General features: G+C 47.9%; 1 protein-coding gene across 1 annotated transcript in view; it reads right to left on the bottom strand.

Moving 5' to 3' along the window:
* Positions 1 to 1204: 1204 nt before the first annotated feature.
* Fam155b (family with sequence similarity 155, member B) overlaps positions 1205 to 26463 on the bottom strand; it is a gene marked incomplete in the record, with an annotated part of 27579 nt that continues 2320 nt past the window's right edge. The window contains 2 exon segments of the mRNA XM_005401597.2: positions 1205 to 4067; positions 4464 to 4635. Coding sequence (XP_005401654.1) covers positions 3682 to 4067; positions 4464 to 4635 — 558 coding nt within the window.

Raw genomic sequence — 26463 nt, 5'->3', positions numbered from 1 at the left:
GTTTGGCATCGTTCTAGGCAGAGGAGGGATTGGAGCCAGACTTAATTGAACAATAGGTTAGCTGGACAATAGTTAGGCTATTGCGGTCCAGGCAAAAGCTACCGAGGGCTTGAAGTGGCTTAGTGGGAGTTAGGATGGAAAGGAGGCGGGGGCAACGGAATGAGAAAAGACCGAATGACTAATGCTAATTATTGGCATTTGAGTGGCTCCTGTGTGCCAGCTGTCTTGCCAAGTGCTTTATGTACATCATCTAATTCTCACAATAACCTTTTTGATTGATGAGGACGCTGAGGCTCAGAAAAGTAAAAGAACATGTCCAAAGTTATAGAAGGAGGAGATGGTGATGACTAGACTTCCAACTCAGCCTGGCTCTAGAGACCATGCTATTTTGCTTTGGGGGGAGTTGGGGGACTTGTGTTTTCTTGGAAAAGTGATTCAGCGGCTCAGCCTACACGTGCTCCCCTTTCTCCCACCTGTATGAAGGAAGTATAGCAGCAGAGGGCCCGCTCTGCTGCCCCTCTAGCTCTTCAAGTGGCCCTCACTCCTGTGGCGGGAAGATGAGCCTGGTGAAGATGCGGGCGTGGAGATGTATGGCCTGGTGTGGAGATAGAAGGCTGGTAGACTAGAACCAGACACTGCACCAAAGGCAGAGAACCAGCAGTCCCCAGGCCGCGCAGGGCAGACTTATTTAGACCACATGCAAGGAGGTAGGCCAGTAGGTTGGTTGGATTTTAGAGTGAAGCCATCATTCAGCAATTAGGGGATTCACATCAAAATCTTGAGCCCTGGCTTCCCTTGAAGAAAAAGAAGGTCTGGCAACCCTGAGCCTACATTCCCATGAAACTTCCCTGGGCTTGTGCTGCCCCGTGCCCACGCCCTCAGTTGTCACTGTTCATGGGTATGCCAGCACTTTTCCCCGACTCAGCCCACTTCACTGCTTAGTTATCTGCCTGAGCCGTGCAGGTAGTTGGCTTTGTGATTGCTCATCTGGAGTGATCTACTAGTTTCCTCTTTTAAGATTTAGACTGACAGGGTGCCTCGCACCAGGTCAGCATCCTCCGGCAAGGCCCCCTTCCCGAGTCATAGACTGCTGCCCAGGGCAGCAAGCTGGGCTCCGCAGAACAAAGCCAGGGAGGGAGGTCCACTTAGGGATGAATGGGAGGCTTCCCTGGGGCAGAAAGAAACGTTCAAGGGCTCAGCCAAGTCTTATCATCAAGTCTTATCATTTATTTCTTTATGGGGTTAAACAAGAGCAGAGAGGCCTCTGCCCCACAATGCGACAAAACAGAAAGCAGCACACATACAGAGACTCTCACTGAGATACAGAGGCAGGGATTAGAGGGAGAGGAGAGACAACTGAATCATAGCCAGGTGAGGGAGGAAGGGATGGGGGACTACTAGGAAACCAGCTTGGAGACTCAGTCATAGGAACTAGTGCAAGAAAGTCCTACTCATGAAGCACAGTGTAGAAAATGGCATAAGAAAGCCGCCCGGCTCTGCTGCCTGTGATGGAGGGCAGGGGCAGCTGGAGAGGTGGTGGAAGGTCAGGGTGGTGGGGTGATGGGGACAGTCATGTGACTTTGAGGTGGAGTGTGGTGCCCCTTTCCCCTGCCATTTGGCAAGGCCTTGGGCCGGTCTGAGCCAGGGGTCTCCTGGGCACTTGGTGAGGGGGAAGAGAAGATGGGAGTGTCCAAAGGTCCTGGGGCCATGTGTCCCCCTGTACTGTCCAGTTTCTTCTTCTCTCCCGAGGATGCAGGAGTTAGGAGGCAGTACCTGGGGTCTCTCTGGAGCCCAAGCACCTGCCCCTTCACTGTAACATAAGCCAGCACTTCTTCTCCTCCCTAGCAGAAAAGAGCACTCTAGGGATGGCGCCTGTGGCTGGGCCCCAAGTGCCGAGGGCCAGGCGAGTGTGTGGACAGGGCACAGGGGTGGAGGCAGGGGGACAGGTTGTGAAAAATGAGAAAACTGGCAGGGAAGGACTCCCCGGGCTCATGGAGCTGATTTGGGACTCGGCTGAGGCCCTTGAATGTTTCTTTCTGTCCCAGGGAAGCCTCCCAGTCATCCCTAAGTGGACCAAGTCCAGTTTTCCCTCCCCGTTCTCTTTTGGGGTTCACTGTCATGCAGCTCCATGGCCCCTCCCCCCAGCATGCCATCCTAGAAGGACTCAGGCCCTCCTGGCCTGTCCCACGTAGTTCTGGCTCTATTTCTTGTCAGCTTTTATTGGCTTTTAGATGTCTTAGGCAATGTGGCCTCCCCTCCCAGCACACTAGTATAAGGCTAATAGACCCCAAGGGATACTCGATGCCTCTTTCCCATCCAGCCCCCTAGCCTGACCAAAGAGTTAAGTCTCTCAGCCAAGGGACAACAGCCCATTCTCCGTAGTCAAGGGCTCGGCTTGCCAGTCTCTGGATTTTCTCTGGGAGGGGACAGCGGTGACTGGAGCAGGGGACCTGCTACAGGGTGAGGAGTCTGGTTGTTCCACAGTTGGGATAGTAACCCATGGGGTCAGGGATGGGAAGGGATAAATACTCTTTGGTAGGCTGGGGACGGTGACAGGGTAGGACTGGGGAAAGCTCATCTCTGGAGAGCTCCAGTGCAATGTCACCGGGTTCTCCTTCATGGAGGCCTGGGCTAGGACAAGGTGGGGGAGTATGAGGAGCCAGGCCGGGCCTGACCCACGTGAGCTCAGGTCCCTCTTCCCGATAGAGATCATTAATGAATGGTCTTGGGCCCCAAGGCTAAGATCTCCAGGGTAAGAGTGGCCTTTGCAAGTATGTGCACCTTCTGTAAGATATGGCCCTCAGACAGCGACAGTCCAACCATTTACCTCAGCCTTCTCTTTTTCCGCCCGGTAACTCAGCTCCTGTGCTCTTTCCCCAGAGGGCTCCTTAGACAGCTCCCTCTGATGTGGGGATCCGATCTTGAGCCTGCCTCAACACTAAGCGCTCACTTCCCCAAAGCCAGGAGGCGGTAGCCTTTCCGGCCGTCTCTCCAGGCCCTCTGTCGGAATCTCTCCTCCCGCTTCCCCATCTTCCTTCTTTTCACCACTCACATTCCAACCCCTCGGTGCCTAGGGTGGTGGGGCACAGGTTCGCTGGGCCCCACCTAGCTGCAGCTGTGCACACCTCATCTCCCAGCCTGGCACTTCACCAGTGACTGCCCCAGGTGGGGCAAGGCGCTCTGAAGTGGCAGGAGGGCCACCGCGCTGTCTGCCGTCGCCTGTAGGGATATGGGCTGGGGGGAATTAAGGATCTTGGCAACAAAAGGAATGCGGAGGGGGGAAAAGAGCTTCTCCCCTCTGGGCCCCCCAACGTTCCCTGCAGGGCCGGGCTAGGTGAGAAGCCTCTTACCCTGGGGTCACGGCTCTCAGCAGGAGTGGGCAATTCCAGCTCCCACTCCCTCGCATTTTTTGCTAGGTCCCACAGGTGGGGCTTGGGAATGGGTACCTGTGCTCCTACCTTTTTCTCCCGGATGAGTTTTGCAGCTCCCTTGGGTCCTCTGCCCATTCTGGTGGAGCTGCTTTCGGGGTAGGGGTAGGTTGGGGGATGTGAGGTCCCCTACTTTCCCCCGCCCCCCACCTGGTCCTACACCTCCCATGGGAGGAGCTCCCTCCCCCCCCTCCTGAGGGGGGGCTGGAGCTGATGTCAGCGTGTGGTGGAGGTCTGTCCTCCCTCCCTGCTGTCACTCTTCCTTTGTCAGGCCCTCTTCTAGAGCAGGCAGTGTCTCCAGCCCCAGGCCCCCACTACCCTGGTTGCTCGAGAAGGAGACCACGGTGTGGAGGAGCATGAGAACAAGGACACAGAGCCGGATCCTGCTGGGGCTGAGGCAGGAGCCCCCAGAGACTGGCAACAGGGAGGGCTTGTGGCTGACACGGCCTGGGGGGTCATGGCGGGGGTGATAGTGATGGTACTGTTGGTGGTAGTGGTGAAAATAGGAATGGTGGAATTGCTGGTGGTGGGTTTGGGGGGCCTCAGTCTCCTTCGACTTCTTCTTCTCCGCCTCACAGGAGACCCACTGCACATCACAGCACTTGGTTTCCGGCCGCTTTGGTGAAGTATCCGGCAACCCTGCCAATGGATAAGGAAGGTGTGGTGCGGTGTTCAGGGTGCTGAGGACTCTGCCTTACCTGGAGAGATTTTTCAAAGCTGGGACTGCTCAGCCCTATCTAAGACTTTTTTCCCCTTGGCCCTCAGCACCTCCCCTTTCTGAGCCCTTCTCTCCCAGGGGACCCCAGTCATGGGGATGCCTCTTTAGCTGTGTATATTCCGGGTAGAGATGGCCATTCTGGCCCTTTTTGCTATTATGTTTGGCCTTATACCAACCCGGGGACCTTGCTGCCCACTCCTCCAGCCACTGACCATCCACCCTGATTTTGCCATTGTGCTCCCTGCTTCCACTCCCCTGACATGCCGCCTGCCTTAGGTCCCCAGCCTCCTCCCTCTTCCCCAGGGCCCTTCCCTTACCTGTACAGATAAAGCCAGGGAGCCCTCCGTACACCATTTCCTCGTTGTCAGGGAGGATAAAGGGGCACCGGGTCTGCACCTCCAGGCAGTACTGCTTGCAGGGCACCCAGCGCTGGCATTCCTGCTGGGTCACGCTGAAGTATTCTGAGCACAGCCAGGCCTTGTAGACAGCCTGTGGGGAGAGAAAACACCATCAGCCCATGTGCCAGCCCTTTCCCGCCTCAGAAGACAAGGAGTGAGAGGGCATACTTGTGGCCTCCAAGGGAGGCCTCATAAACCTCACTGCAGAATCCTGACAATGAAGAGGAAGAAGGGTTTGGGTCAAGGCCACTACCTCCTACCCTAAGATCTCCCATTTCATAGTTAGGGTTCCTAGTTCCCCAGTCTACACTCATCTAAGACCTAGAATTTATTGGCAACTTCTATGTCAGAGTGCAAGGAGGCTTACTAATCATTCTACTCAGTCCTGTCATTTTATACCTGGTTCAAAGGGGTGTCTTCACTTGTCCAAGGTTACCTATATATACTGTAATGAGGCAAACTTAGTTCTCTTCAGTTTGGCAAACATTTCCTTGGCTGGTGGTGTTTGGTTTATAAATTGAAAGACATGGAGAAAATAATCCTTGTTCTACTTCATTAAGGTATCATGTGGATCAAACAATATGGCACATATGAAAATTTTTGTAAATGTTAACGAGTAATACAAATGTGAAAGGTTACTTTCAGTAAAAACAGAAATCTCTCTGCCTTACCAGGCAACATGTGCCTTTAAACTGTACTTAATCTATGCTTTGTCCTGTTGGCGTCAGTCTTGGCGTACAGCGAAAATCATGGACATTTCCTTTGCAATCCTTATTTTGCAATCTTCCTTCATGGGTATATTTCCTGTCCCTCATCTAGCTCCACCTCCCAGGCACCGCATCCTAGCTAGAAAGGTTCCCTGTGCCGTACTCTGGCTCTCATCAAGCTCAGGGGTTCTGAACAGCAATGGTACTGACATTTTGGGCCGGATAGTTCTTTGTTGTAGGAGTTGGGTCGTGTGTGCATTATACTAAGTAACATCCCTGTTCTTTACACTAAGTGCCAGTGGCATTCTCCTTTCTCCCCCATTATAATAACCAAAAGATGCCTACAGCCATTGTCAAATATCCCCTGTGGGGGCTCCAAGGCCATACGTTTGTGCACCCACCACCGTCTCTTAGCTGGTTGTGTCTCCTATGTGGTCTCCCCACCTCCACTCTTGCTCTTTCCAACCTACTGGCTGCACAGGAGTAACAGTGATGTCAAACTTCAACTGGATTACCTTCCTCCCTTGCCTCAAGCCCGGAAGTGCATTTAGACTAAAACCCCACCATGTGAGCACATAATTCAAACCTCTGCACAATTTTGCCTCTGTCTCTCTCCAGCCTCATTTTCTACTTCTCCATCAAGCTCATCATGCTTCACAGAGGTTTTCTTCTTCTCTTTTCAACACATCCTACTTCTATCTATCTTGTGGCCTTCACACATGCTGTTTTCTTGGCTTGGAATGCACCCCCCGATACACATACACTTTGGGCATATATGCGTCCTTCTCATCTTTGACGTTTAAATGTCACCTTCTCAGAGAGGAACTCCCTGACCACTGTCACCAGAGGATGTAACCCTCATTATTCTTGATTTTCCTTGTTTCTTCAACACAAGCATTACATCCTTGCTTTAGTGTCTGTCAACTCCATTAAGATATGAATGTAGGCAGACATGGGTTTGTCTTATGCATAATCAGTGCAATAGTCACGAAAAATATCTGTGGATCGAATGAACAAGATAAGTAAATTCAGACAGGCCCCTTATAGTCATAGAAGTTCCGGGTTCATAGGTAGACATATTTAACTTGCATCTGCGGCATATGATCTATACCATAGGAGAGGTCAAAGCAGGGATGATTGTTGGAGTGAAGCAAGTAGAAAAGCTGGGGAAGCTTTCAGTGAGGGGATTATAGCTGAGCCTGGATGCAAAGTAGGGTTTCATAAATAAGATGGGTAGAGATGAAGAAAAAGGGCTTTCAAGGCTGAGGCAGCAGTTTAAGCAAAGGCCAGGACATGAACGAATGCATGGTGCCCTAAGAGAACAGGGAACATGTTCATGTGAATGGAATGAAAAAGGTACCAATTTCCCCCTCATGGACGTTCATTTACAAGTTGTCACTGTGATAAACAACGCTCCACTGAATTTCATACACCTATCTCTTGTACAGGTGTCTACAATTTTGTTTATATAAATTCCTAAAGATGAAATTATTAGGATAAAAGGTGTATGCAAAGGAATGAGAGGGAGTGAAAGGAGGCTGGAGGGAAGAGGCAGGGTAAGAGAGGGCTAGAGGGCTAAAGAGAGAAGTAAGAGAAGGGTGAGAGAGTGGCTACAAGGTAAGGAGTAAATGAGCAGTGCTATGTAACACAGGGTAAGACAGAGTGCACTTTGGATGGGTAGGACTGGTACCAGTAATGATCCTGGGGGGCGGGGGTGAAAAACAGGGCTGGAGAGAAAGCAGGAGAATAAGAGCTGGAGGGTGTAAGGAATGTAAAGGGTAAGAGAATGGGAATGGGGTGAAGGTAAGAGAAGGATAAAATAGGTAAGGAGATAAAAGCATGCTGTGGTTTGGATCTGAAACGTCCTTCAAAGGCTCATGTGTTAATGGCTAGCCTGTGACAACACTGGGAAGTGGTGGAATTGTTAGGAGGTGGGGCCTAGTGGGAAAAGTTAGGTCATTGGAGGCATGTCCTTGAAGGGGATACTGTGAGCCCCGCCCCCATGTTTGCTTCCTGGAAGCCGTGAGGTGAACACGTTTCCTATACCATGTACGTTTATAGGGGCAGTGCTGGGGATTGTACCTACAGCCTCCCGTATGCTCGGCAAGCACTCTATGACTGTTCTACTCCCATAGCCCTGTACCAGGCATTTCCGCTATGACATACTCTGCCATAACAGGGCTAAAGCAAGATTGCCTTCAGCCTATAAGCATGGGCTGAAACCACAAGCCAAAATAAACCTGGCCTCCTTGTAAGTTGATTAGCTCAGGTGTTTTGTCCCATGGAAAGCTACCACAGAGCAGGAGGGGGCATAACAGGGCGTAAGAGACAGGTGAGAGGGAGCTTCCAAGAGGACAGGTAAGAAAGAGGCACTAAGAGAGATCGGGGCAAGAGAGAGTAGGAGGTGGCTAAGCAGGCATCAGGATAGATGAGGAAGATGGAAGTGTAAGAAAGCAGACATAAGAAAGAGGGATAAGAGAGCAGGAGGAGGGTGGGAGAAATGGAAGGCAGGAAAGAAAGTGAAATCACAAGGGAGAATGGCCTTGCCACCTTGAGACCCCCCCATCTCCACCTTTTGGGTCCCAGAGTGCCAAGATGCGTCCTATCCACAGTCTTGGCCTCATCTCTGCAGCTTGCACCCAGAATTCACCTCACCCTCACCCCAAACTGTGGAACTCCCACGCCCACCCCATGTCCACTGGTGGGCCTGGGGCTCAGCGGCCCTTGTGAGATTCTCCCTGGGCTCTTATAGTTTAATGTTCCTGCTCCTAAATAAGGAGGCCTCATTGGTGGTCCTGCCCTCCCCTCAGGCAGCTGCAATTAGCCCAGTAACAAGCTGGGCACTCCCTCATGTACTTCTGGAAGAAGGGAGGAAGGAGAGAGGGATGGCCTGACAGCGGCAGTGCAACCTTTCTTCTTAATTAGACGACCTCCCCAGTACCCACCCCGCCCCCAGCTAGAGTCACCATGGCAACAAGTGGGTGAGCAGATTGCCTGGGGAGGACACCAGGCCTGTGGGTGGTGAGGCAGGAACAGGCAAGGAGCTAATGAGGGGACTAGAGGAAGAAGCGCAAGTCGGGCTCAGAGGTAATCCTGTTCCTTAGCCCCGCAGCCCACCAGCCGAATCATTCCTGACCCACATGTGCAGAGGTGGTCTGGGACTCTTTTTAGATTAAAGGTCTGGTTCTCAGCGCTACCACCTGGGCAATAGCCTTAAGGCCTGTTCCTGAGCCAAGCCTAGGTAGTCTGCCCTGTCTCAACAGAATGTGGCCTGAGCCAAGAGGGGTTGGGCACTCATCTACGAGGGTTGGGAAGGGCCAGGCTTAGGAAGGCTGTGGACCTTGCTGGAGCTGGGCATGCGGGGAAAAAGAAGAAACGTCTCAGAACTAGATAAGAGTCAGTTGGGAGACTTGTGGAGCTCTTTCACTGTCCAGGTTCTCAACTATGGCTGCATATTACAACCACTCAGAGAGCTTTTAAAAAATATCTTGCCTAGCTGGGTGTGGTGGCGCATGCCTGGAATCCCAGCACTGGAGAGGCTGAGGCAGGATTGCCATGAGTTCGAGGACAGCCCAGGCTACATAGTGAGTTCAAGGCCAGCCTGAACTACATAGCGAGACCCTGTCTCCAAAACAAAAACAAAACAAAACTATCTATATATTCATTTCTGCCTGGCTCACATCACACCCTAGACCAACAAAGTCAGAATCCTTTCGAGTGAGGCCCACACCCCACACATTTGTAGTTTTGCAAAACACCTCAGGCAAACAGTATTGAGAACCATCAGTTTAGTCCCACTTTATCATTTTCTGCATGGGAAAACTGAGGTCCACGACGGGGAAAGGACTCATCTACAGCCACATCAAACAGTGGCAAAGGAATTCCCAATTCTTCCTACTAAACAATCCTACCGGTGACTGAATTCTAAACTAAAGGAGCAGCCTTGCTCTGAGGTTTCAAGTGTTTCAAACTCTAGCCCTGCTAGAAAAGCCTTCTCCATCATGTCCGGTCCTCTGAGTTGGATCATCTTAGACCCTTGAGGTAGCAGTGCGGGACTGGTGGGGTGGGCAGCCTTCTGACAGTGCCCTCCTTTCCCCACCTCAGGCCACCGCTGGGCTCAATCAAGTTCAGGCTGCTACAGCCCAGTTGCTATGGGAACTGGGAGGGGAAGGAAGCAGTGAATAACTAGAGGGAACACCAATTAACCCAAAAAGGAAGCTGGAAGGCTGTTCCAGTCTTCCTCCTGGCTGGGCAGAGGTACTGAAACAGTAGTGGCAAGATAAAGGGGATTCCCACCCCTCCTGGGCTCTGGCACTTGCCAGTTTAGGGAGGAGTGGGAGGACCTGGGCAGCCTCACCCTCTAGCTCCCTGGCTTGCAGCCCTGTCGGGGCATTCTAGTCCCTACAATCCTCTGGAAAGAAATGCCTGACTTATTCTGAAAGCTGTGTGAATGCACACTCTCACCCACAAAGCCAGGACTCAGGGCCAGAGGGTTTGGAAAGTGGAGACCATCCTGCACTCTTCAGTTCTGGGGCTGAAAAATCCTCCAAGAGAGGAAAGCTTCAGTTCTTGCCAGCTAGGAAGTAAGCAGTTTCCTTTTTGGATTCCAGTCTACTTCCCTCACTAGGGTCTGTTTCCCCATCCAAATCCTCCCTATAGACCTTCTCTTCATGGCTGCTTGTCTTCTTAATGTGCCCCTGGGGGCACTGGCCAGGAGCTGCAGCTGTAGCGCTTGTGGATTCAAAGCAGCAACGTGGGCTGGGCTTGGGATGAAACTCACCGTCTGAAGGTGCAGTAGCTCAGAAGTAACCACCCAATCCCCACGTTTTACCCACTGGGGAAAGTGAGGCCCAGGGAAGGGCCATGTCTCAGCCAAGTCAAAAGACTTGCAAGAAATCAACTACAAGCTAGGGAAGCTGCCCAACTGCTCAGCCAATGCCTCCCTGCACTGCATCCATTAGCACACTTAAAATGTGTGAGGAAGTGGGGCGTGGTGGCACACTCCTGTAATCCCAGCATACAGGAGGCTGATGCAGGAGGCTTGCCATGAGTTCAAGGCCACCCTGGGCTGCATAGTGAGCTCGAGGCCAGCCTGAATTACACAGCAAGAGCCTGTCTCAAAACAAAAACAAAAACAAAATCAAAAAGCATCAACAACAAATGTGTGAGGAACTGCATAGGACAGGGTCTGAAAAGAGCCAAGGGCTCCCATTTCTGACTCTGGGCATTCAGATAATTGGATCAGAGGGTCAAAGGGTCACCCTCCCCAACAAGAGGAAGGATATCATGGATGAACCCTGGGGACAGCAGTAGTTCACTGGGATTGGCAGAGTCAGAATGAGATTAGAGGATTATAGGGCAAATCCAGGTGGATGATAGGGCTTTACTTAAGTGGCTATAAAAATAAACAACAGCTGTCCTGCTTTTCAGAATGAGCAATCATGAGTCAAAGTGGCTTGGCCTGGCCTGAAGAAAAGGTGGAGGAGATGGCTAGAGACGTGGGTGAAAACCTAGAGCCAGCCCCAGTACCAGAGACCCTTATACCACCAAGCTTCTTTTGAGCCTCTTGAGAGGCTCAAATGCCAGGGACTAGGTGGGCCCAGCATGGCCTAGTGGAGAAGTAGTGTCCTTACTGCAGGGGACATTCTGGGAGGGCCTGGTTGATCCATGCCGATCAGTTAAATAGAAGAGGCAGGTTTACGATGCTCCAGAATGGGTGGGATTGTGGGAGTCATCACTCCACTGCGCTACTTGCTACTGGAACTTCCACTCCGACATCTCTGCCAGCACTATCCGGGGTTTGATTGTAAACTTTGTTGCGGAAAGCACATTCTCCCCATAGGGCAGCCTGTATCTTTAGACAACTCTAGCAGTTAAAGAAGTTCTCCCTTCTTTGGAACTGACGCAACGCTTTCCTATGGCTTCACTCATGTTTCCTGCCAGCTCTTCTTGGGCCATACAGGATAGTCATCTTCTGGTTCCCCATGCCAGCCCTGCAGGCATTTGTAGATCTAGAATCTGCTCTTATTCGTTTCCCTAACAAACACATCCTGAACGTCTTCTGTGTGCCTTTTGCTGTTCTGGGAGCTACAGATAATAGAGATAAGTAAAACACAATTTTTGTTAAGGAGCAAGGGAGACAACCATGTGACTCAATCATTATAAGCCACTATGATAGCAGTATGTACAGTGGTAGCACAAAGAGAGGAATGATCAACTGTGTTTTGAAGGGTAAAGGACAGGAACAATCCCTATGTGGGAGGGGTTTGCATTAGGATTTGGAACAAAGGAGTAGAAGTTCAGTAGGTGGAATAAATAGGGAGGAAATAAATACACTTCAAACAAAGGACTCAGCAAGTATAAAGGTCTGGAGGTGTGGATTAAGAGTCGGGAGTGTGGTCCTGGTTTCAGACACTGTAGGCAGTTCAGCATGATTAGAGGATGAAAGGGAGGGTCATGATGGGACATGAAGCTGTACAGGAAAGCCATGGCCATATTAATATACTCTGGATGCTGAAGAGGAACTGCACTTAATCCTACAGGCAATGGACAGCCTTCAATGGGTTTTTAAGTAATTGCTTATTTAAAGAGTGCTCATCATTTCTGTGATTGAAATTTCAGACTTCTGTCTGAAAGTGTGGAGGATGGGTGTTGACATCAAGACTGAAGGTAGGAGACCAGTTAGGAGACTACTGGAACAATTGGAGAGACAATGAGGATCCTAAGGTGATAGCAGCAGAATTAAAGGATGGAGAGGAAAGGGTAGATGTGCAAAGAGATGCACTAGGGAGGAGTACACAGGATTACCTACAGATGTGGAGAATGATGGAGAGGGAGGGGTCTAGGGTAAGTACCAGGCTTCTAACTGGGGTGGCTGAATGAGAGTGGTTTCATTTAGTAAGGAAGGAAAAATGGGAGGAGTAGATTTGAGAATGAAAAAGGTGAATTCAGTTTTTGGTCATGTTGACTTTGAGGTGTATGTGGGTCAGCAGGGTAGAAATATCAAGGAGGCAGTTAGACACAGTAGTAATCTGAGCTCAGAGGGAGGGTTTGTACGAAAGTTTAAGAGTCATCAGGAGTTAAAATCCTTAGGAATATAGTAGGACTATACCATCCTATACTCTTTAAAATTAGGCATGGCCATATGACTTAGATAGGCCAGTGAAATGTGAGTTGAAGTGACATGGATCAAGGAGAAGCTTTAAGAGGTGGTGTATGATTTGACACTTTCTTTTCCCTCTTCTTCTGACTGTGGAAGCAAAGGTGAAATGGGTCCTTTTCTACCCTGAGTATTTTATTGACTATCATTGAATAGATGCTTCCTGATGACCTATTTTGGACATGTACCATGAGCAAGAGATAATCATTAGTTGTGTTAAGCTTCTGATTATTTGGTGGTTACTTGTTACTGTAGCATAATTTAGCTCACCCTGACTAATACGGCAATAGTGGAAGCCAACGGAGTGCATGGCTTTGCCTAACGAGAGTACACAGGGAGAGAAAGAGATCAATAGTAGATTCCTAGAAAACAGTAATATTTAAAGGGCAGGTGGAAGAAGGAAACCAGGTGAAGATGGAGGCATCGCTTAAGAGATTGGAGGAAACAGACGAGAGTGGCATTCTGCAATTTAAGGAAGGAGAGAATTTTAAAGAATAAGGAGAGGTCAGCAGATAGGATTTGCATAGATGAGCACACACTGGGGAATGAAGAGGCTGTCTCATCATGGAGAGATTAGTTTCAGTGGAGCAGCAGGGGCAGAAACAAAACTGTCAAAAATTGAAGAGGGAATGTGAGGGGAGAAAAATGGAGATAGCTATGTGTAGGCTACTGCTACAAGAAGCCAAACATCCTCATTTTGGGGGCTATTTCAAGGAATGTAGTTAGTTTCCTATTCCTCCTTCTGCTTTTTCACATTCAGAAAAGGTCCCTGTTTTTCTCTGTCTTTTGCAACTCTGCATCTGAACACAATCCCAAGACAGGGTCTGTCAACACAAAGTTACAATACCAGCCCTCCTGTCCTGGGAACTGTTTCTGTTAATGCAGCCTAAGATCATATTTTCTCTCCGGGGAATGAATCATACTCTGCTGATAACTCATTGGAGATGGAGAGGGGAAGGCCGGCCCGGGCCGTGGGTCCAAAGAGATGGCCTACAGTAGTTCAAAGTCCCGGGACAGTGTCCAAGCCTTTGGTCAGACATCTGTATAAATTAAACAGCCATAAGATTGTAGGCTTCCTGTGGACAAGGACTGTATCTTCTATGTCCAATGTGCTCAAAGTTTCACAGGGAGTTGGGTAAAGAAGTAAAGGGTGTATATACATGTAGGTATTGGCCAAGGACCTGAAACCAAGCTTCCAGCAACCAGCCTAGATTGGAGCCACATGGAAAGCTCCACGAAAAAAGTGAAAATAATGAATCATGAGTGCTGTTTCATGGAATTATATAGCTGAAGAAATTAGGGATATATTAGCAAAAAGTCACGGAAAATTAAATAGGAAAAAAGAGGGGCAATTCTTAACTCCAAGAAAACAAGTCGACCAAGGAAGGAAATGTAATCTCAGTATTCTACATGACTCAGTTGTGAACAATATTTATATGCCTAGTAATGTAACTATGAAATACTGTTAAAACCAGAAACTGTGATATGCCAATATTAGATGTATAAGGGGAGTGGAAGCATGTGTACAAGTATGCTGCTGCTGGTAGGGACAGTTAAATACTCCTCTAATCAGATAAAAATGCCAATAGATGTTAAAACAGAGAAGTCAAGAAATAGCATATTGACATTCCATTTAGAAATATGAAGGTACATACCAGAAAGATAGCTATGACAGCTGGAGTGTTTATGAAGAATAAGCCTTAGGAGTGAAATACATATTATAATTTAAAAGACATATCACTAAAGAACATATACAAGCTACAAGGATATCTATACATGAAATATATACTCTATACTCACACACACACACACACACACACACACACACACACACAGACTTTTCTTGCTAGGGACCAAACCAGGGGCCTTGCATATGCTAGGCAAGTTCCATCCCACCCCTTTAAAAAATATCTACACAGGGTCTCCATAAGTTGCTCAGGCTGGCCTTGAACTTTCTATCTGCCTGCCTCAGCCTCTTGAGTAGATGGGATTACAGGTGAGTTCCACCATGCCCAGCCACATGGAGATTTTTACTTTATAAAAACAGAAAAATCAAGAAATAGCAAGCAATACTGGCATAACATAATAGCCAATATTGCTATTATGCGAAAATAGCCAAAGAGAGTTTCAAGTATTTAACTTTGAAGAGTAAGGTTCAAGAGTGCATGTACATGACTTTGACAATTATGAATATATATTACTTTGGTAAAATGAAAATTAAATAGAGAAAAAGCTGATCCATAGCTGTGAACCTCAAGAACAAAACAAATTTCCCAAGAATGGACATGGCCAACTTTGCCAGACACAGCCCACGCTGCCCTGCCCTACCCTCGGTCATTTACCCCATCACTACTGTGTGCGCCCTGGGCTTGGGTCAGGTGAATTTAAAAGGCTGACACAGCTCATGAGGGGTCCTATAGCCAGCAAGAACTAAGAAGAGAGAAGGGCAGTTTTCGGGGCTTCTGTGCACAATGGTTGCACAAGTTGCCACAGGAACAGTTAGTGTGACAGTGACAACCGTAACTTGTTCCTGTTTAGCCACACCTGTTTACCCAGGAAGCCATCTCCAGCCTTATGCAGGGATCACCACCCCTGCTTTCCTTCCTTTCCTAAATGTTGTGCTTTCCTAGGTAGATGAGAGAGTGGGGGGAACAGAGACGTAGTCAAAGGTGATGGACAATTGTACTTGATCCCTTATTATGAAATAAATCAAGGACTCTGAAGCCCTTCTGTCTCCATCTGTCTTTCTTCTCCCATCTAAGCATGTTTGTGCACTCACTCACTAGAATCTCCCCAGCTGTCTTCTGGCTACAATCCTCCACCTCTACCCTAGACACTTCATCTCTTGTACCCACATCACCGTCCCCTACCCCTAAGCAGCCCACCTCAGTCTTGTGAACTTCAATTGGGTATTAAGCAATCATTTGGATCGAATGCATCTAATTTTTTTTTTTTTTGGTACCAGGAATTGAACTCAGGACCTTGCGCTTGCCAGGCAGGCGCTTGTGCCACTGAGCTATATCCCCGGCCCTTTGAATGTATCTAATTAAGATGAGAATAATAGCTACCATTTATTAAGTGCATACTATAAGCTAGGCTCTATTCAAAGCACCTGACCTTGATATTTATTAATTCATTAAATTCTCATAGTCACCCTCCAAGATAGAGGTAGAGTTTTACAGATAAGGTCAAGGAGGGCCACAGAGTTTAAATAACTTTTCCAAGGCCCATAGGGTGTAATAATAATGCCTACCATTTCTTGAGTGCTCTTGCCGGTACTGTGATCATAGGAGATTAACATGATTTGTGTCATTTAAGCCTCCTAATTACCCTATTTCATAGTTTTGAAGGTGCAGAAAGTGAGGTTCTTAGGGAGATTAAGGAAGGCATTCAAGGTCTCAAAAACTATTCCACTGAGAAGACAGATTTCAAACTCGAATTTGAAGCCAAGTTTACCTGGATTTGGGTACCCAATTTCTCATATATCATATAGCCCTTGGGATGGCCCCTTCAATTCATTATTACCATTGAAATATATTATTCAAATAAATTTCTTTTCGATAAAATTTCAGGTCAAACTGGGGAGGGATTTCTAGGTTTGAACGAAGGGGGCTGATTTTCTAAAACCAAGCTGCTCAGCCCATTCTCCATGAGTGAGGTTTTCTAAGTGGGTGTGGGAGGAAGAGCATTTGGATACTAGGAACTATACATGATCATTTCCGTTCCTCTGTCAAAGCGCTGATTTCTTCCTTTCCTCTAACTCTCTCTCTCTCTCTGTCTCTCTCTCTCTTTCTCTCTCTCTCTTTCTCTCTCGGGGGGTGCTTTGCTTCTTCTACATTCCCGTCCAGAGCCCAAGGCTCTACTGTTTGGGAATTGGTGAAGGGAGGGAAGCTGTCCAGTAGAAAGCTTTTCTAACCCTGGGACATGAGTTCTGCCCCAAGTACAGGACTACCATCTGGGGGCTTCTGAAATAGCCTTGCTCTGAAGACTCCAACACCACAGTTCATTACTTTGGAAAAGTCCTCAGGGCAGCCACACACCCCACCCAATTGCTTCTTCTCGAAAGCTTACCCCGGAGATGTTCTTTATCAAGGAGATTTTGCTCCACTCAGATGGAGTTAGTTTCTGATTCTGCCTCTGCCACTGACCAGTTGTGTGAACTTGGTCCAGTCACCAGTAAGGAGGCCACTAATTTACTAAGTGACTGTATGTCAAGTACTTTTCTCTATGAGCCTCAATTTGGATCCAAGAAGATGGCACTAAATGGCAAGAAGGCAGGGTTAAATATTTTTAAACAGTCTTGCAGTCAAACTGTGTTCTCACTAATTACAAAACCTCAGGTAAGTTGTCAGCTTTCCAGATCCACACTTTCCTCGTCTGCAAAATGGAGAAAATAAGAGGAACTACTCCCTCTTTTCTGTAAATGATGTCTGTGAAGCAACTAGTACAAACCTTTACCTCTAAGTATGGGTACTAGGAATGGATTGCATAGTACTGTATCATTGTCTGCTAGCATATGAATCCCTGGATTTGACCTGGATACCAATCTCAGCTCCAATTCTTTTTGTTGGCCTTGAGCTAGTTATGTGACCTCTCTGAGCCTGTTTTCTCCACTACAAAATAGGGATAATATTTATGTGCTTCACAAGACAGGTATAAGAATCAAATAAGATAAAGGATATGAGATGCCTAGGATAGCTTCCTTCTCATTTTTTCCTTTCAGCTCTAGGATGCAAATAGCAATTTTTAAAAATCTTCTGCAAATGTGATCAGAAAAAGGTTAATATCATTAATACATCTAAAAGAGTACATTATACCCCCCCACGAAGTTGAGGTTCAGAGTTCGTAGCCTCAGTCGTTCGCAGATTTTTCATTAGAACCTAACTAATAACTGTTCGAGGACACTCCTGCAGTTTCTCAGAAACCACAAATAATCCTCTGTAATTGTTTCTTTGGCGGGAGGTCTGCAGTTAGCCAATCCGACAGCGTTATTCAGTTATCCTTGTTGCTGATTGGCTGCTGCCCTGTAACCCATCTCTGGCAGATGCACCAGCCTTCCCACATCGTAACAGGTTGCTGTACCACGTGTAGCTATCTCGAGTGTTCTCGGTTTTGTTTTTCATAAAGGCTTAAGAGGCCTGAGATGCTGCCAAAGCCCCCTGCACTATCTAAGGCATTATGAATACAGTATTTTATTAAATTAAATTACATAACTGTGGAAGACATAGCATATCTAGGGTTTAAACTATAAAAATAGGCATTTTTTTGACCGTGTCTAAAATTTTCAGTTTTTCACAATTTGTGGGTGCTCTAGGAAGGTAACTCCCGTGAATTTCAGGGATCTACTGTATATAGACAGATCAATAAAAACATAAAACATGAACAAAAAATTCATAAACAGCAAATAAAGTGGTCTATAAGTAATGAAAACAAATGTCTGACCCAAGAAATCCAAATGAAAAGCCAATACTATACAATTTTTCAAGTAAATTAGCCTCACATATCTGTTGAGTGTAAATTTGATTCATCTATTATTTGAAAGAAATTTAGTAATGTATGTTAAGAGCATTAAAAAGTTAATACTCTTTAACTCTAATTTCCAAATTTCATCCTGTAGAATTAACATTTGTATGCAAAACAAAGGAAAGAAAAAGTCATTTTGTGTGTAGATGTTTATGTAAGCCTAGAGAGAGGGGTGGAAGAATACACATAAAATTCTTAACATCAGTAACCTCAGGACAGTGGGACTGAAGGGAGTAAATAGGAGGATAAGTAATGTTTTCTTTATAAACCTCTGTATTGCTAGAGTTGATACATAACCATGCATTATTTTGTGATTTGAGGAACTCACCATAGTAGAGAAATAAGAAAAAAGTGACTGATAGCATTTATTAGTAAAAAAGAATCATTGATCTGATATAAATTTATGAACAAAGATATTCATTCATTATAGCACTACTTACAATAGTAAAACATTGGAAGTAATGCAGATAACTAACAGTAGGGGTCAGGTTAAATAAATTATGTTATATTCATGTGACGGTATTGTACACTGATCACGAATGATGTTTATGACTATTAAATTGCATAGGAAGGTACTCAATGTACCAGTAAATTAAAAAGAGCAGAAGGTAGGTGTGGTGGTACACACCTATGATCCCACTTACTCTGTAAGGCTGAGGCAGGAGGATCACATGTTTGAGCTCAGCCTCAGCAACTTACCAACTTAGCGAGACCCACTAAAATAAAAGATAAAAAAGGGTTGGATACAGCTCAGTGTGAAGGTTCTGCGTTCAATCCTCAGTACTGAAAAAAAAAGAGTAGAATTAAAAAACTGTATCAACCATGTAAAAATATAGTCATACTAGGATGGCTATTTTAAAAACCCAGAAAATAAAAAGTGTTGGCAAAGATGTGGAGAGATTGGAACTCCTGTGCGTTGCTGGTATGAATGTCAAGTATATAATATGGTGCAGCAATTATAAAAAAAGATGAAAGTTTTTCAAAAAGTTAAACATAAAATTACCATATGATCCAGCAAGTCCATTCCTGAGTATACCCAAAAGAATTAAAAGCAGGGACTAAAACAAGTACTTGTTCACCAGTGTTCATAGTAATATTATTCACAATAGTCAAAGGGTTCACCAACAAATGAAAGGATAAACAAAATGTGATTTAGTCACCCAATGGAATATTAGTTGATCATAAAAAAGAATGAAGTGCTGATACAACATGAATGAACCTTAAAAACCACACTAAATAAGCCAGACCCAAAAAAAGGATGTGACTCCATTTGTATGTGGTACCCAGAATAGTCAAAGAGACAGAAAGTAGATGAGTGCTTAGCAGGGCCTAAAGGGAGGGAGGTATAGGGAGTTATGCTTTAATGGGTACAAAGTTTCTGTCTGGGAGATTAAAATCATTTTAGAAATGGATAGTGGTAATTTTGTACAACATTGCAAATGCACTTGGTATCACTCCTGAGTTGAACACTGAAGATGGTAAATTTTAAATTATGTATATTTTAACACAATGAGAAACAAATCCTAAGTGTCCCTGGGAATTTTTCCATTATACTTCTATTTTCCACAATTTCTTAAGGATCATTTTTCGGTAATTAGGAAAAAATATTTTTAAAGATTCTAAGTCTATAATCATCTTGAAGGATTAACTTGGTTGGAAGATTTAGTAGTTCAACACTGAACAGACATGCTCTGTTTTACAGATCTGCCAGGCAGTTGTCCTATGCTTAAAACCAAATAAGACAGGAAATGCTGGTAACACTCATACCACCTAATGTCTTTCTCCACACAGAACTTGATGAGCTGGCACTTGCTTTGAACCCCCCCCCCCCCGCCCAAGAAAAGCTTAGGCTTCTACGGCCAGAGCTCACTAAAACCCTGGCATGGGAACTAGATATCTATATCTAAGTCCCAGGGCCAGGCCTTGGCAGGCTCTGAGGTAATAAGGTCTCACTGCATTTGTTTTCCCCTCCAGCTCTACCAGGGCCAGCTGGGTGGGGCTCGGGCTTATTTAGGGCACTTTCTGCCTTCCAATCCTGGCTGATCCTTTCAGCAGCCTGGGGTTGACAATACAACAGAGATACCTTTTCTCCAGGTGAGAGGAGCCCAGATCCTCCCTTTTCCTCTGCAGAAAAAGCGAACACTCCCTTTACTCATGCCATACTCCTGTCACTTTCCCAGGAGGATACCAGGGATTATAACTGGGTCTCTAGGACAAGAGACTGAGGTACTGAAGAGGGATGTTAGTGTGTCCTTCCTCCGGATCTGAGCAGCTCTGGGAGGTTCCCTAAACTGCCACTAGGCTCTGTGAGCCTCCCCTCTAGCCAGCCCAGCTTCTCACGCCAGCCTACCCCTGGCCAGCTGGGCTTTGCCTCTGACAGCTGGAGGAGGTTATTAACATCTTCTTTATACATCTGTGCACTCAGGGAAAGAATAGACAGACCAGTGTTTGTATCTTAGCTCTCCTGCCTTTTAGCTGTATAGCTTGGGTAGGTCATTTCTCCACTCTGGGCTTCAGCTGTTTCATTTATAAAATGGGGATAATGATAGTACTTGACTGCTAGGATAATTGTCAGTATTAACTGAGTTCACAGACTCAATTAATAAGGCCCCTAGAATCTCCCAGGCACTTCAAGTTTGCAAGTTTCTTTTTCCCTTTTGCTTTCTTAGATCTTTCTTCTTTGGAGCCAGTTGGCCTCATCTTTTGGCTTAAAGACCTGTGGCCTGGGTTCTAACTCCTTTCTCCAGAATCTATTCCAGCAGGAGCTTTGGCCCTCATAATTCCTGTCACTCCAACTCATCTGGTGCCCTTGATCTCTGCTCTAAATGGCTCTAAGTCTCAGAAACTCAGGCTTTCCTGGATCCCTGCTTACATCCAGGGATAGCATCCCTGGAGCCTGGTGCCAGCTCTGCTCTATGCACCTGTAACCATCGGAATGTACACATAGGCAGTCCCCAGAGACCTACGAAGCAGCACTGGAGATGGTGCTGCTGGGGGCCCAGATTTGTCCAGGTTCCCCAGAAGCAGAGACTGATCCTGGACTCCAGCAGACACTGCATCTGGAAATCGCTTGTGGCAGAGGAGATGGAAGGACAGGTTACGCGCTCAGTCTGCATAAGCACACAGCAGGTAAACAGCTTTGGAGGGTGGGGAGCACAAAAGGACTGCCCTGAGGGGGAAGTTTTCTGGATAAACTTCCCACCCTGAGTCTGAAGTGTTAGCCTTTATCCCTGTCTACACACAGAAGAGTGAGAGAACCCTTCTCCTGAGGTACTGATGTCTGCGCGGGGACCAACACATACCCACGTGGCTTAGAAGCACCCTTTCATGTTTGGGTATCCCCGATTCTTGTTTCATCTCAGCCCCATGAACTGTCTTCCCTTTCCTCATCCCCACCTCTATCATGTTCAGCAGACTTCCAGCATGACCATAATACTGGGTGGGCTCCCTTCCTTCTCTTATATCCCTACCCCCCAACTTGAGGAGATACCAGTATATCCTTCCTGGAGGTTCCCGTTGCTATGGTGACTATAGTAGTCAGGCACCAGCCTTCGGGAAAGATGGGAAGTTATCATGAAGACTGAGGGTATGTTTGTGTGAATGTGTCTATGTGACTAAAGAGTATGTGTACATGCGCACATGCACACGTCCACCCTAGCTGGGGAGAAGAGAAGGGAGGTAGGGAGAGAGCAGAGAGGGACAGGCAGGGGAAGGAGGAAAGGGGCAGATGAGAGGACCGGAAAAGGAAAGGGGGCAGGATGAGATGGGGATGAGGGAGGTGGAGTGTGAGTGGAGTGTGAGGGATGTGAGGAGTGAGGGGGCATGGAGGTGTCAAGAGCCACGGAGGTGTAAGTGCCAAGGGGGTGAGGTGGGGAAGCCAGAGAGGGTGTGGGACTTGGGGTAAAGGTTGGGAGGGGGAGTGGGATGAGAAAAGCCAATTGTTAGAGAGGAGCAGGGTGAGAAGCGGACAAAGGATCAGGGTGGGGAGGGGTGGAGGTAAGTTTTGGAAGGAGCAGAGGAGTGCAGGGATTAGAAGGGTCAGAGAATGGATGTGGGGCGTGGTTAGGGAGGGGGTCTAGGGCAGTGGTGGGGAACCTGTGGCACATGTGCTGAAGCCGGCTGTTTGTTATCATTGAAAGCTCTAAATCACACTGGTCTAGGGTGATAAATCAAAGACTATGCAAATGGTGTGGGTCCTTAACATGTGGGCAGGACCAACGGGTATGGGCTAAAATGTGGGAGCAACATGGGGTCAGAGTAAGAGTGGATGGGGGTAGGGTGAGGGGTCTGGAGAGATGTGTTTCAAACTGAGACCAGCTTTCCCACACCCAGCCTTAATCCACTATGTCCTTGCTCTAGCCGTAAACATTGCCTCTTTGTGGTCCCCATTCCAGGACTCCCAGTTCCTGCCCTTCCCAGAACCTCCTGCTCATATTCCTTGGTGATGAGGAGGTGAGCTTTGCGGATCTGGAGGCCCCTCCCAAGGGCAGCTTTGCCAAGCTATCCAGGGGTCTGCTTACTGACTGCCTGCCCTTCCTCCATCCCCAAGCAGGAACCAGCACGTCCTTTCTGACCGGTCAGCTGCCAGGGTCTTGGGTTAGGGTGCGTGCCACTGGGGCCAGGCTCCCTGCCTAGCAGCCTGAGTAGCAACAAGGACCACTGGCCAACTTGGGGCTCCTGGTTTTTGCTCAGTGTCCCAAGCTCCCTGCTCTCAGAACCCCTCATACCCAGCATTAGCCTGGGAGTCCTGCTTGGCAGGAAAGCCGTGGCAGGTGGGAGGAGAGAGGAAGGCAGTGAGACAGAAACAGCTGCCAGCCGGAGTGGAGGAAAGCAGGGCCCTGGCAGATACGGGCAGAAGGCGAGGCATTGGCACTGGCAGCCCCCCACTCTCTCCCATGTGTGGGTGTTAGGCTCAGCCTCCTTTCCTAGCCATCCCCATCCAGTGCTGCCGTTCAGGGAACAGGCTCTGACCATGGGCCTAAACTCCGGTCTGAAATAGCCCTCAGAGGTTACCTGGTCCAGTTCTCCTCCAAATCTGGTGCTAGTCACCTCTGTGGCATTTCTACCCAGAAGTCTCCTTGAATCAGGCCAGATATTTCTCGGAAGCAGGGGCTTCCCTTTTCCTAAGGCAGTTTGTTCCCTCTTTGTAAGGAAGAAACAGGAGTGACTGATGTGCTAGGCCTACCGTCCTCTCATTAACAATAACCTCACAGGGCTGTTCTGAGGAATTAGCCCCATTTACAGATGAGAAAGGTGAAGCTCAAAGAGTTCAAGTCCTTAGCTCAAAGTCGCAAGGAAATAAATAAAGAATCCAGATTTGAACCCAGGACCTTCTAACTACCAAGTCCCTCTGGAGCTGATAAGACATGCTTCTTTTGTACCAGGACAACGCTTCTGATGTGTGAAGTCCAAGACTACATTCTCCTGAGTCTCCTCCAGCTTCAACTGTCTCCGGGGGAACTTGATTGTCAGCCTCCTCTTCAACCTGGTCAGTGTGAGACCCAGGACCAAACACAAAGTCTGTCAGGCGGGTTTGGGTCAGTCCAGGATAGAGCAGAACTCTCACATCTTTCGTTGGCACTAACCTTGATCAGTGTGAACTGATGGCTCCAAGGGCTGGCACTGTCCTCCCTTTGGGCCCTTATCCCCTCCTGAATAAAAGAACAATGAAGGAAGAGGCTTCGACCTCCACCACACCCCTGGTCTGAATGTCCAGAATTGAGAGCAGGAAGAGGCGGAGGTAGGAAAGAGGCAATAAGAACCAGACAGGGGCATGGCAGGATTAGGAGGATGGTGGGCTGGGCATGAGGTGAGGTGGCATGGGGTACGTAGGCAGAGGATAGGGAGGATTAGGGCTTGAGTGTATACAGGGAGATAAGAGAAGGGTGCGGCATGGATCCAGGAGTTGGGAGAGACCAGGGTGGGGATGGGCATCAGTCTGCCTGGGTTAACATCGCCCTGCTGTGTGAGAGGAAGTCAGTTGCACTTTAAGGAAATGTTGCAGTTGGTACTAAATTGGGAGGTGTCATAGGCAGCAGTGAGGACAGGTATGATCTGTGGGGCTCTATGTGACCCCAAACAGGCAGAAATTACAGAAGGGCAGAACAGTTTCTGGGGCCACTCACTAAGGATCCAAGGCACTCAGAGCAAGGGCCTTGGGAACAGGGGATCGCCTGGCCCTGGAACCAAGGCCCCAGGTTTAGTTTCCCTAAGTAGAGGGAGTTTCCTTTTCCTGGCCTGGGGCTGTGGGCTTTGCACTCAGAAGCAGCTCTGAGGGAGGGGGCATCAGCTCACAGGGGTCCCACTCAGGGTACAGGCTGGACAGGAGGCTTGGGGGCCCAGGAACAAGCTTGGCATTAGAAAGGCCTGAGTAGGAGAGGGATCAAGGGGCTGGGGGAGGGAGGTGTAAGAAGAAGAGGAGCAGGGCTGTCCTTCCCCTTAGTGATGATAGTACAACTGGATTTGAGAACCTTATTTGGCCTCAGTTGAGGGAGAGAGCTTTGGAAGAGATGTGGGAAAGACGGGAAGGGAACTGTAGAACTGACACTGCCCTTTGTGGGCACAGCAGGCAACAAGAGCGCAGGGGGAATGGAATTCACTTGCTTGGAGGAAAAAGACAAGAAGACGAGGGAGGTGGGGGGCATGGGGAACCTGAGGGAAGCCTGGGGCAACAGCACAAGCTGAGAACTGGAACACGCAGGTTGGAGTCCTGACTTGGCTGCGTATTGCCTGAGCAACCTTAGGGCAAACTGCTTGATCTCTCTGCACCTCAATTTCCTCATTTGTACAATGGGCATAATGGTACTAGTATTCCCAAATCCTTGAGTGATTGTGAACTTCTAACATATGTGAAAGGGCTTGAAAACTAAAAAGTCAGATATGAAATTATAGAATAATTATCAGTTACCTATGCCCACTTAAGTTTCACAAAAGACCCAGGTTGTGGGCAGAAGAAGGATTATTATTCCTGTTTTACAAATGAGCAAACGAACGCTCAGAAAAGTAAAATGACTTGCCCAAGGTCACAGTGCTAACAAACTGTTGAAGTGATAAAGCCTCCTGAATCACAGCTATCAACTATTTTCCCCTACACCAAACTGCTGGGTAAAAACAATCAACGTGCAGAATTATTGTTTAGTGCAGGGCCAAACGGAGCTTGGAGGTGATTATAACATAAAAAAATATCCTCACAGGAAAGTTGTGAAGGCTCTCATTCATACTGGTAATTGAGAAAAACAAAACAAAACAAAACAAAGCAGCTGGGGCTGTGGGCTTGGAGGAGAGCCACAAAAAAGACAGGCATCCTTTATTCCACCTGCTAGTGGACTGTATCCCTCTGTTCCCTGAGTGTATGTGTTTGTGGGTGACATTGGTGGTATGTGTGTCTATATGACCAAAAAAATGTGTCCTTATTCATGTGATAGTACTTCTGCTTGCTTGCCTCTGACAATGTGGAGAGATGTGTGTGTGTGTGTGTGTGTGTGTGTGTGTGAGTGAGAGACAGAGAGAGAGAGAGAGAGAGAGAGAGAGAGAGGCACTGATTCTATGGCACTGTTTGTGGGTGTGACGACCTCGCCATCACTGTTTGACTTTGCCCTGGGGTAGTGGTGAGGTGTATGGCTGTGTGTGTGTGTCTATCTGTCTATACACCTTTAAGAAGTGGAATATCTCATTTGGTAGTGTGAGTGAGGCAGTGAGTCAGCTGAGGCTGAGGGAGGCGGGAGGAGACTGCTAGGTTACGAGAACAGGAAGAGGGAGCAGGAGAAAGTGAAGTCAGAAGGCAGGAGCTACCCCTTTCCTCCCCAGCCTTCTGCTTCGAATCCCTATAGAGCCCACTAAGAGCACTGAAACCTTATCCAAGTCCATGGTGACCACGCTGGATGAAAAGGTGATACTTTCTGCCCGTCCCCAAAGCCCTGGAGGGAGATGAGCTAGACCAGGAGGCAACTGTCTCTTCCAGCTCTCACCCCTCAGCTTGAAAATGTGTAAGGCCACCACTCCACCTGGTCTCCTTGTCACTTGACTCTTTGACCTTGCTGCTGTCTTTCCTCTGAAAGGTAGGCCACCTGGCCATGGCAGGAGAACAGGGCAGGAGCATCAGGTCCCAAAGGTTTACAGGTCCCACCCACCTAGTGTCTAGAAAGTCCCTGCTGAGGGTCAGGAATTTTCTCGATACTTAGCTGTTCCCTAGGCAGGCCTTTCCTCTCTGGAAGCCAGCTTTCCCTCCACTACCACCCTAGGGTGCTGGGAAGGCACTGGGAGTTTAGTAATGCACCAGCCCCCAGTGGCCCTTCCACAAGCTGGTGTGCCCAGTTCCTGGATCCTTTCTTTGTCAGGGGACACAAGCTTGCAGGTTTCCTCCTTGGGAGAAGACAGGCACCCTTGGGTTCCATCTGCCTAGGCTGTGGGTAGCCACATCAGGTCATATAAGGTCAACGGTGTGGTGTGCCCTACTGCCTAGAGTGTGCCTCCTCACCCACTGGTGGTAAGTAAAGGGTGAGCCATTCTTCCTCTTGCCCGCCCCCCGCCC

The sequence above is a fragment of the Chinchilla lanigera genome, unplaced genomic scaffold (genome assembly GCF_000276665.1).
Source record: "Chinchilla lanigera isolate Chin_1 unplaced genomic scaffold, ChiLan1.0 scaffold00074, whole genome shotgun sequence".
NCBI classification, from domain to species: domain Eukaryota; kingdom Metazoa; phylum Chordata; class Mammalia; order Rodentia; family Chinchillidae; genus Chinchilla; species Chinchilla lanigera.
Note: the sequence above shows the minus strand (reverse complement) of the source record. Positions and strands in the feature narration are given on the sequence as shown.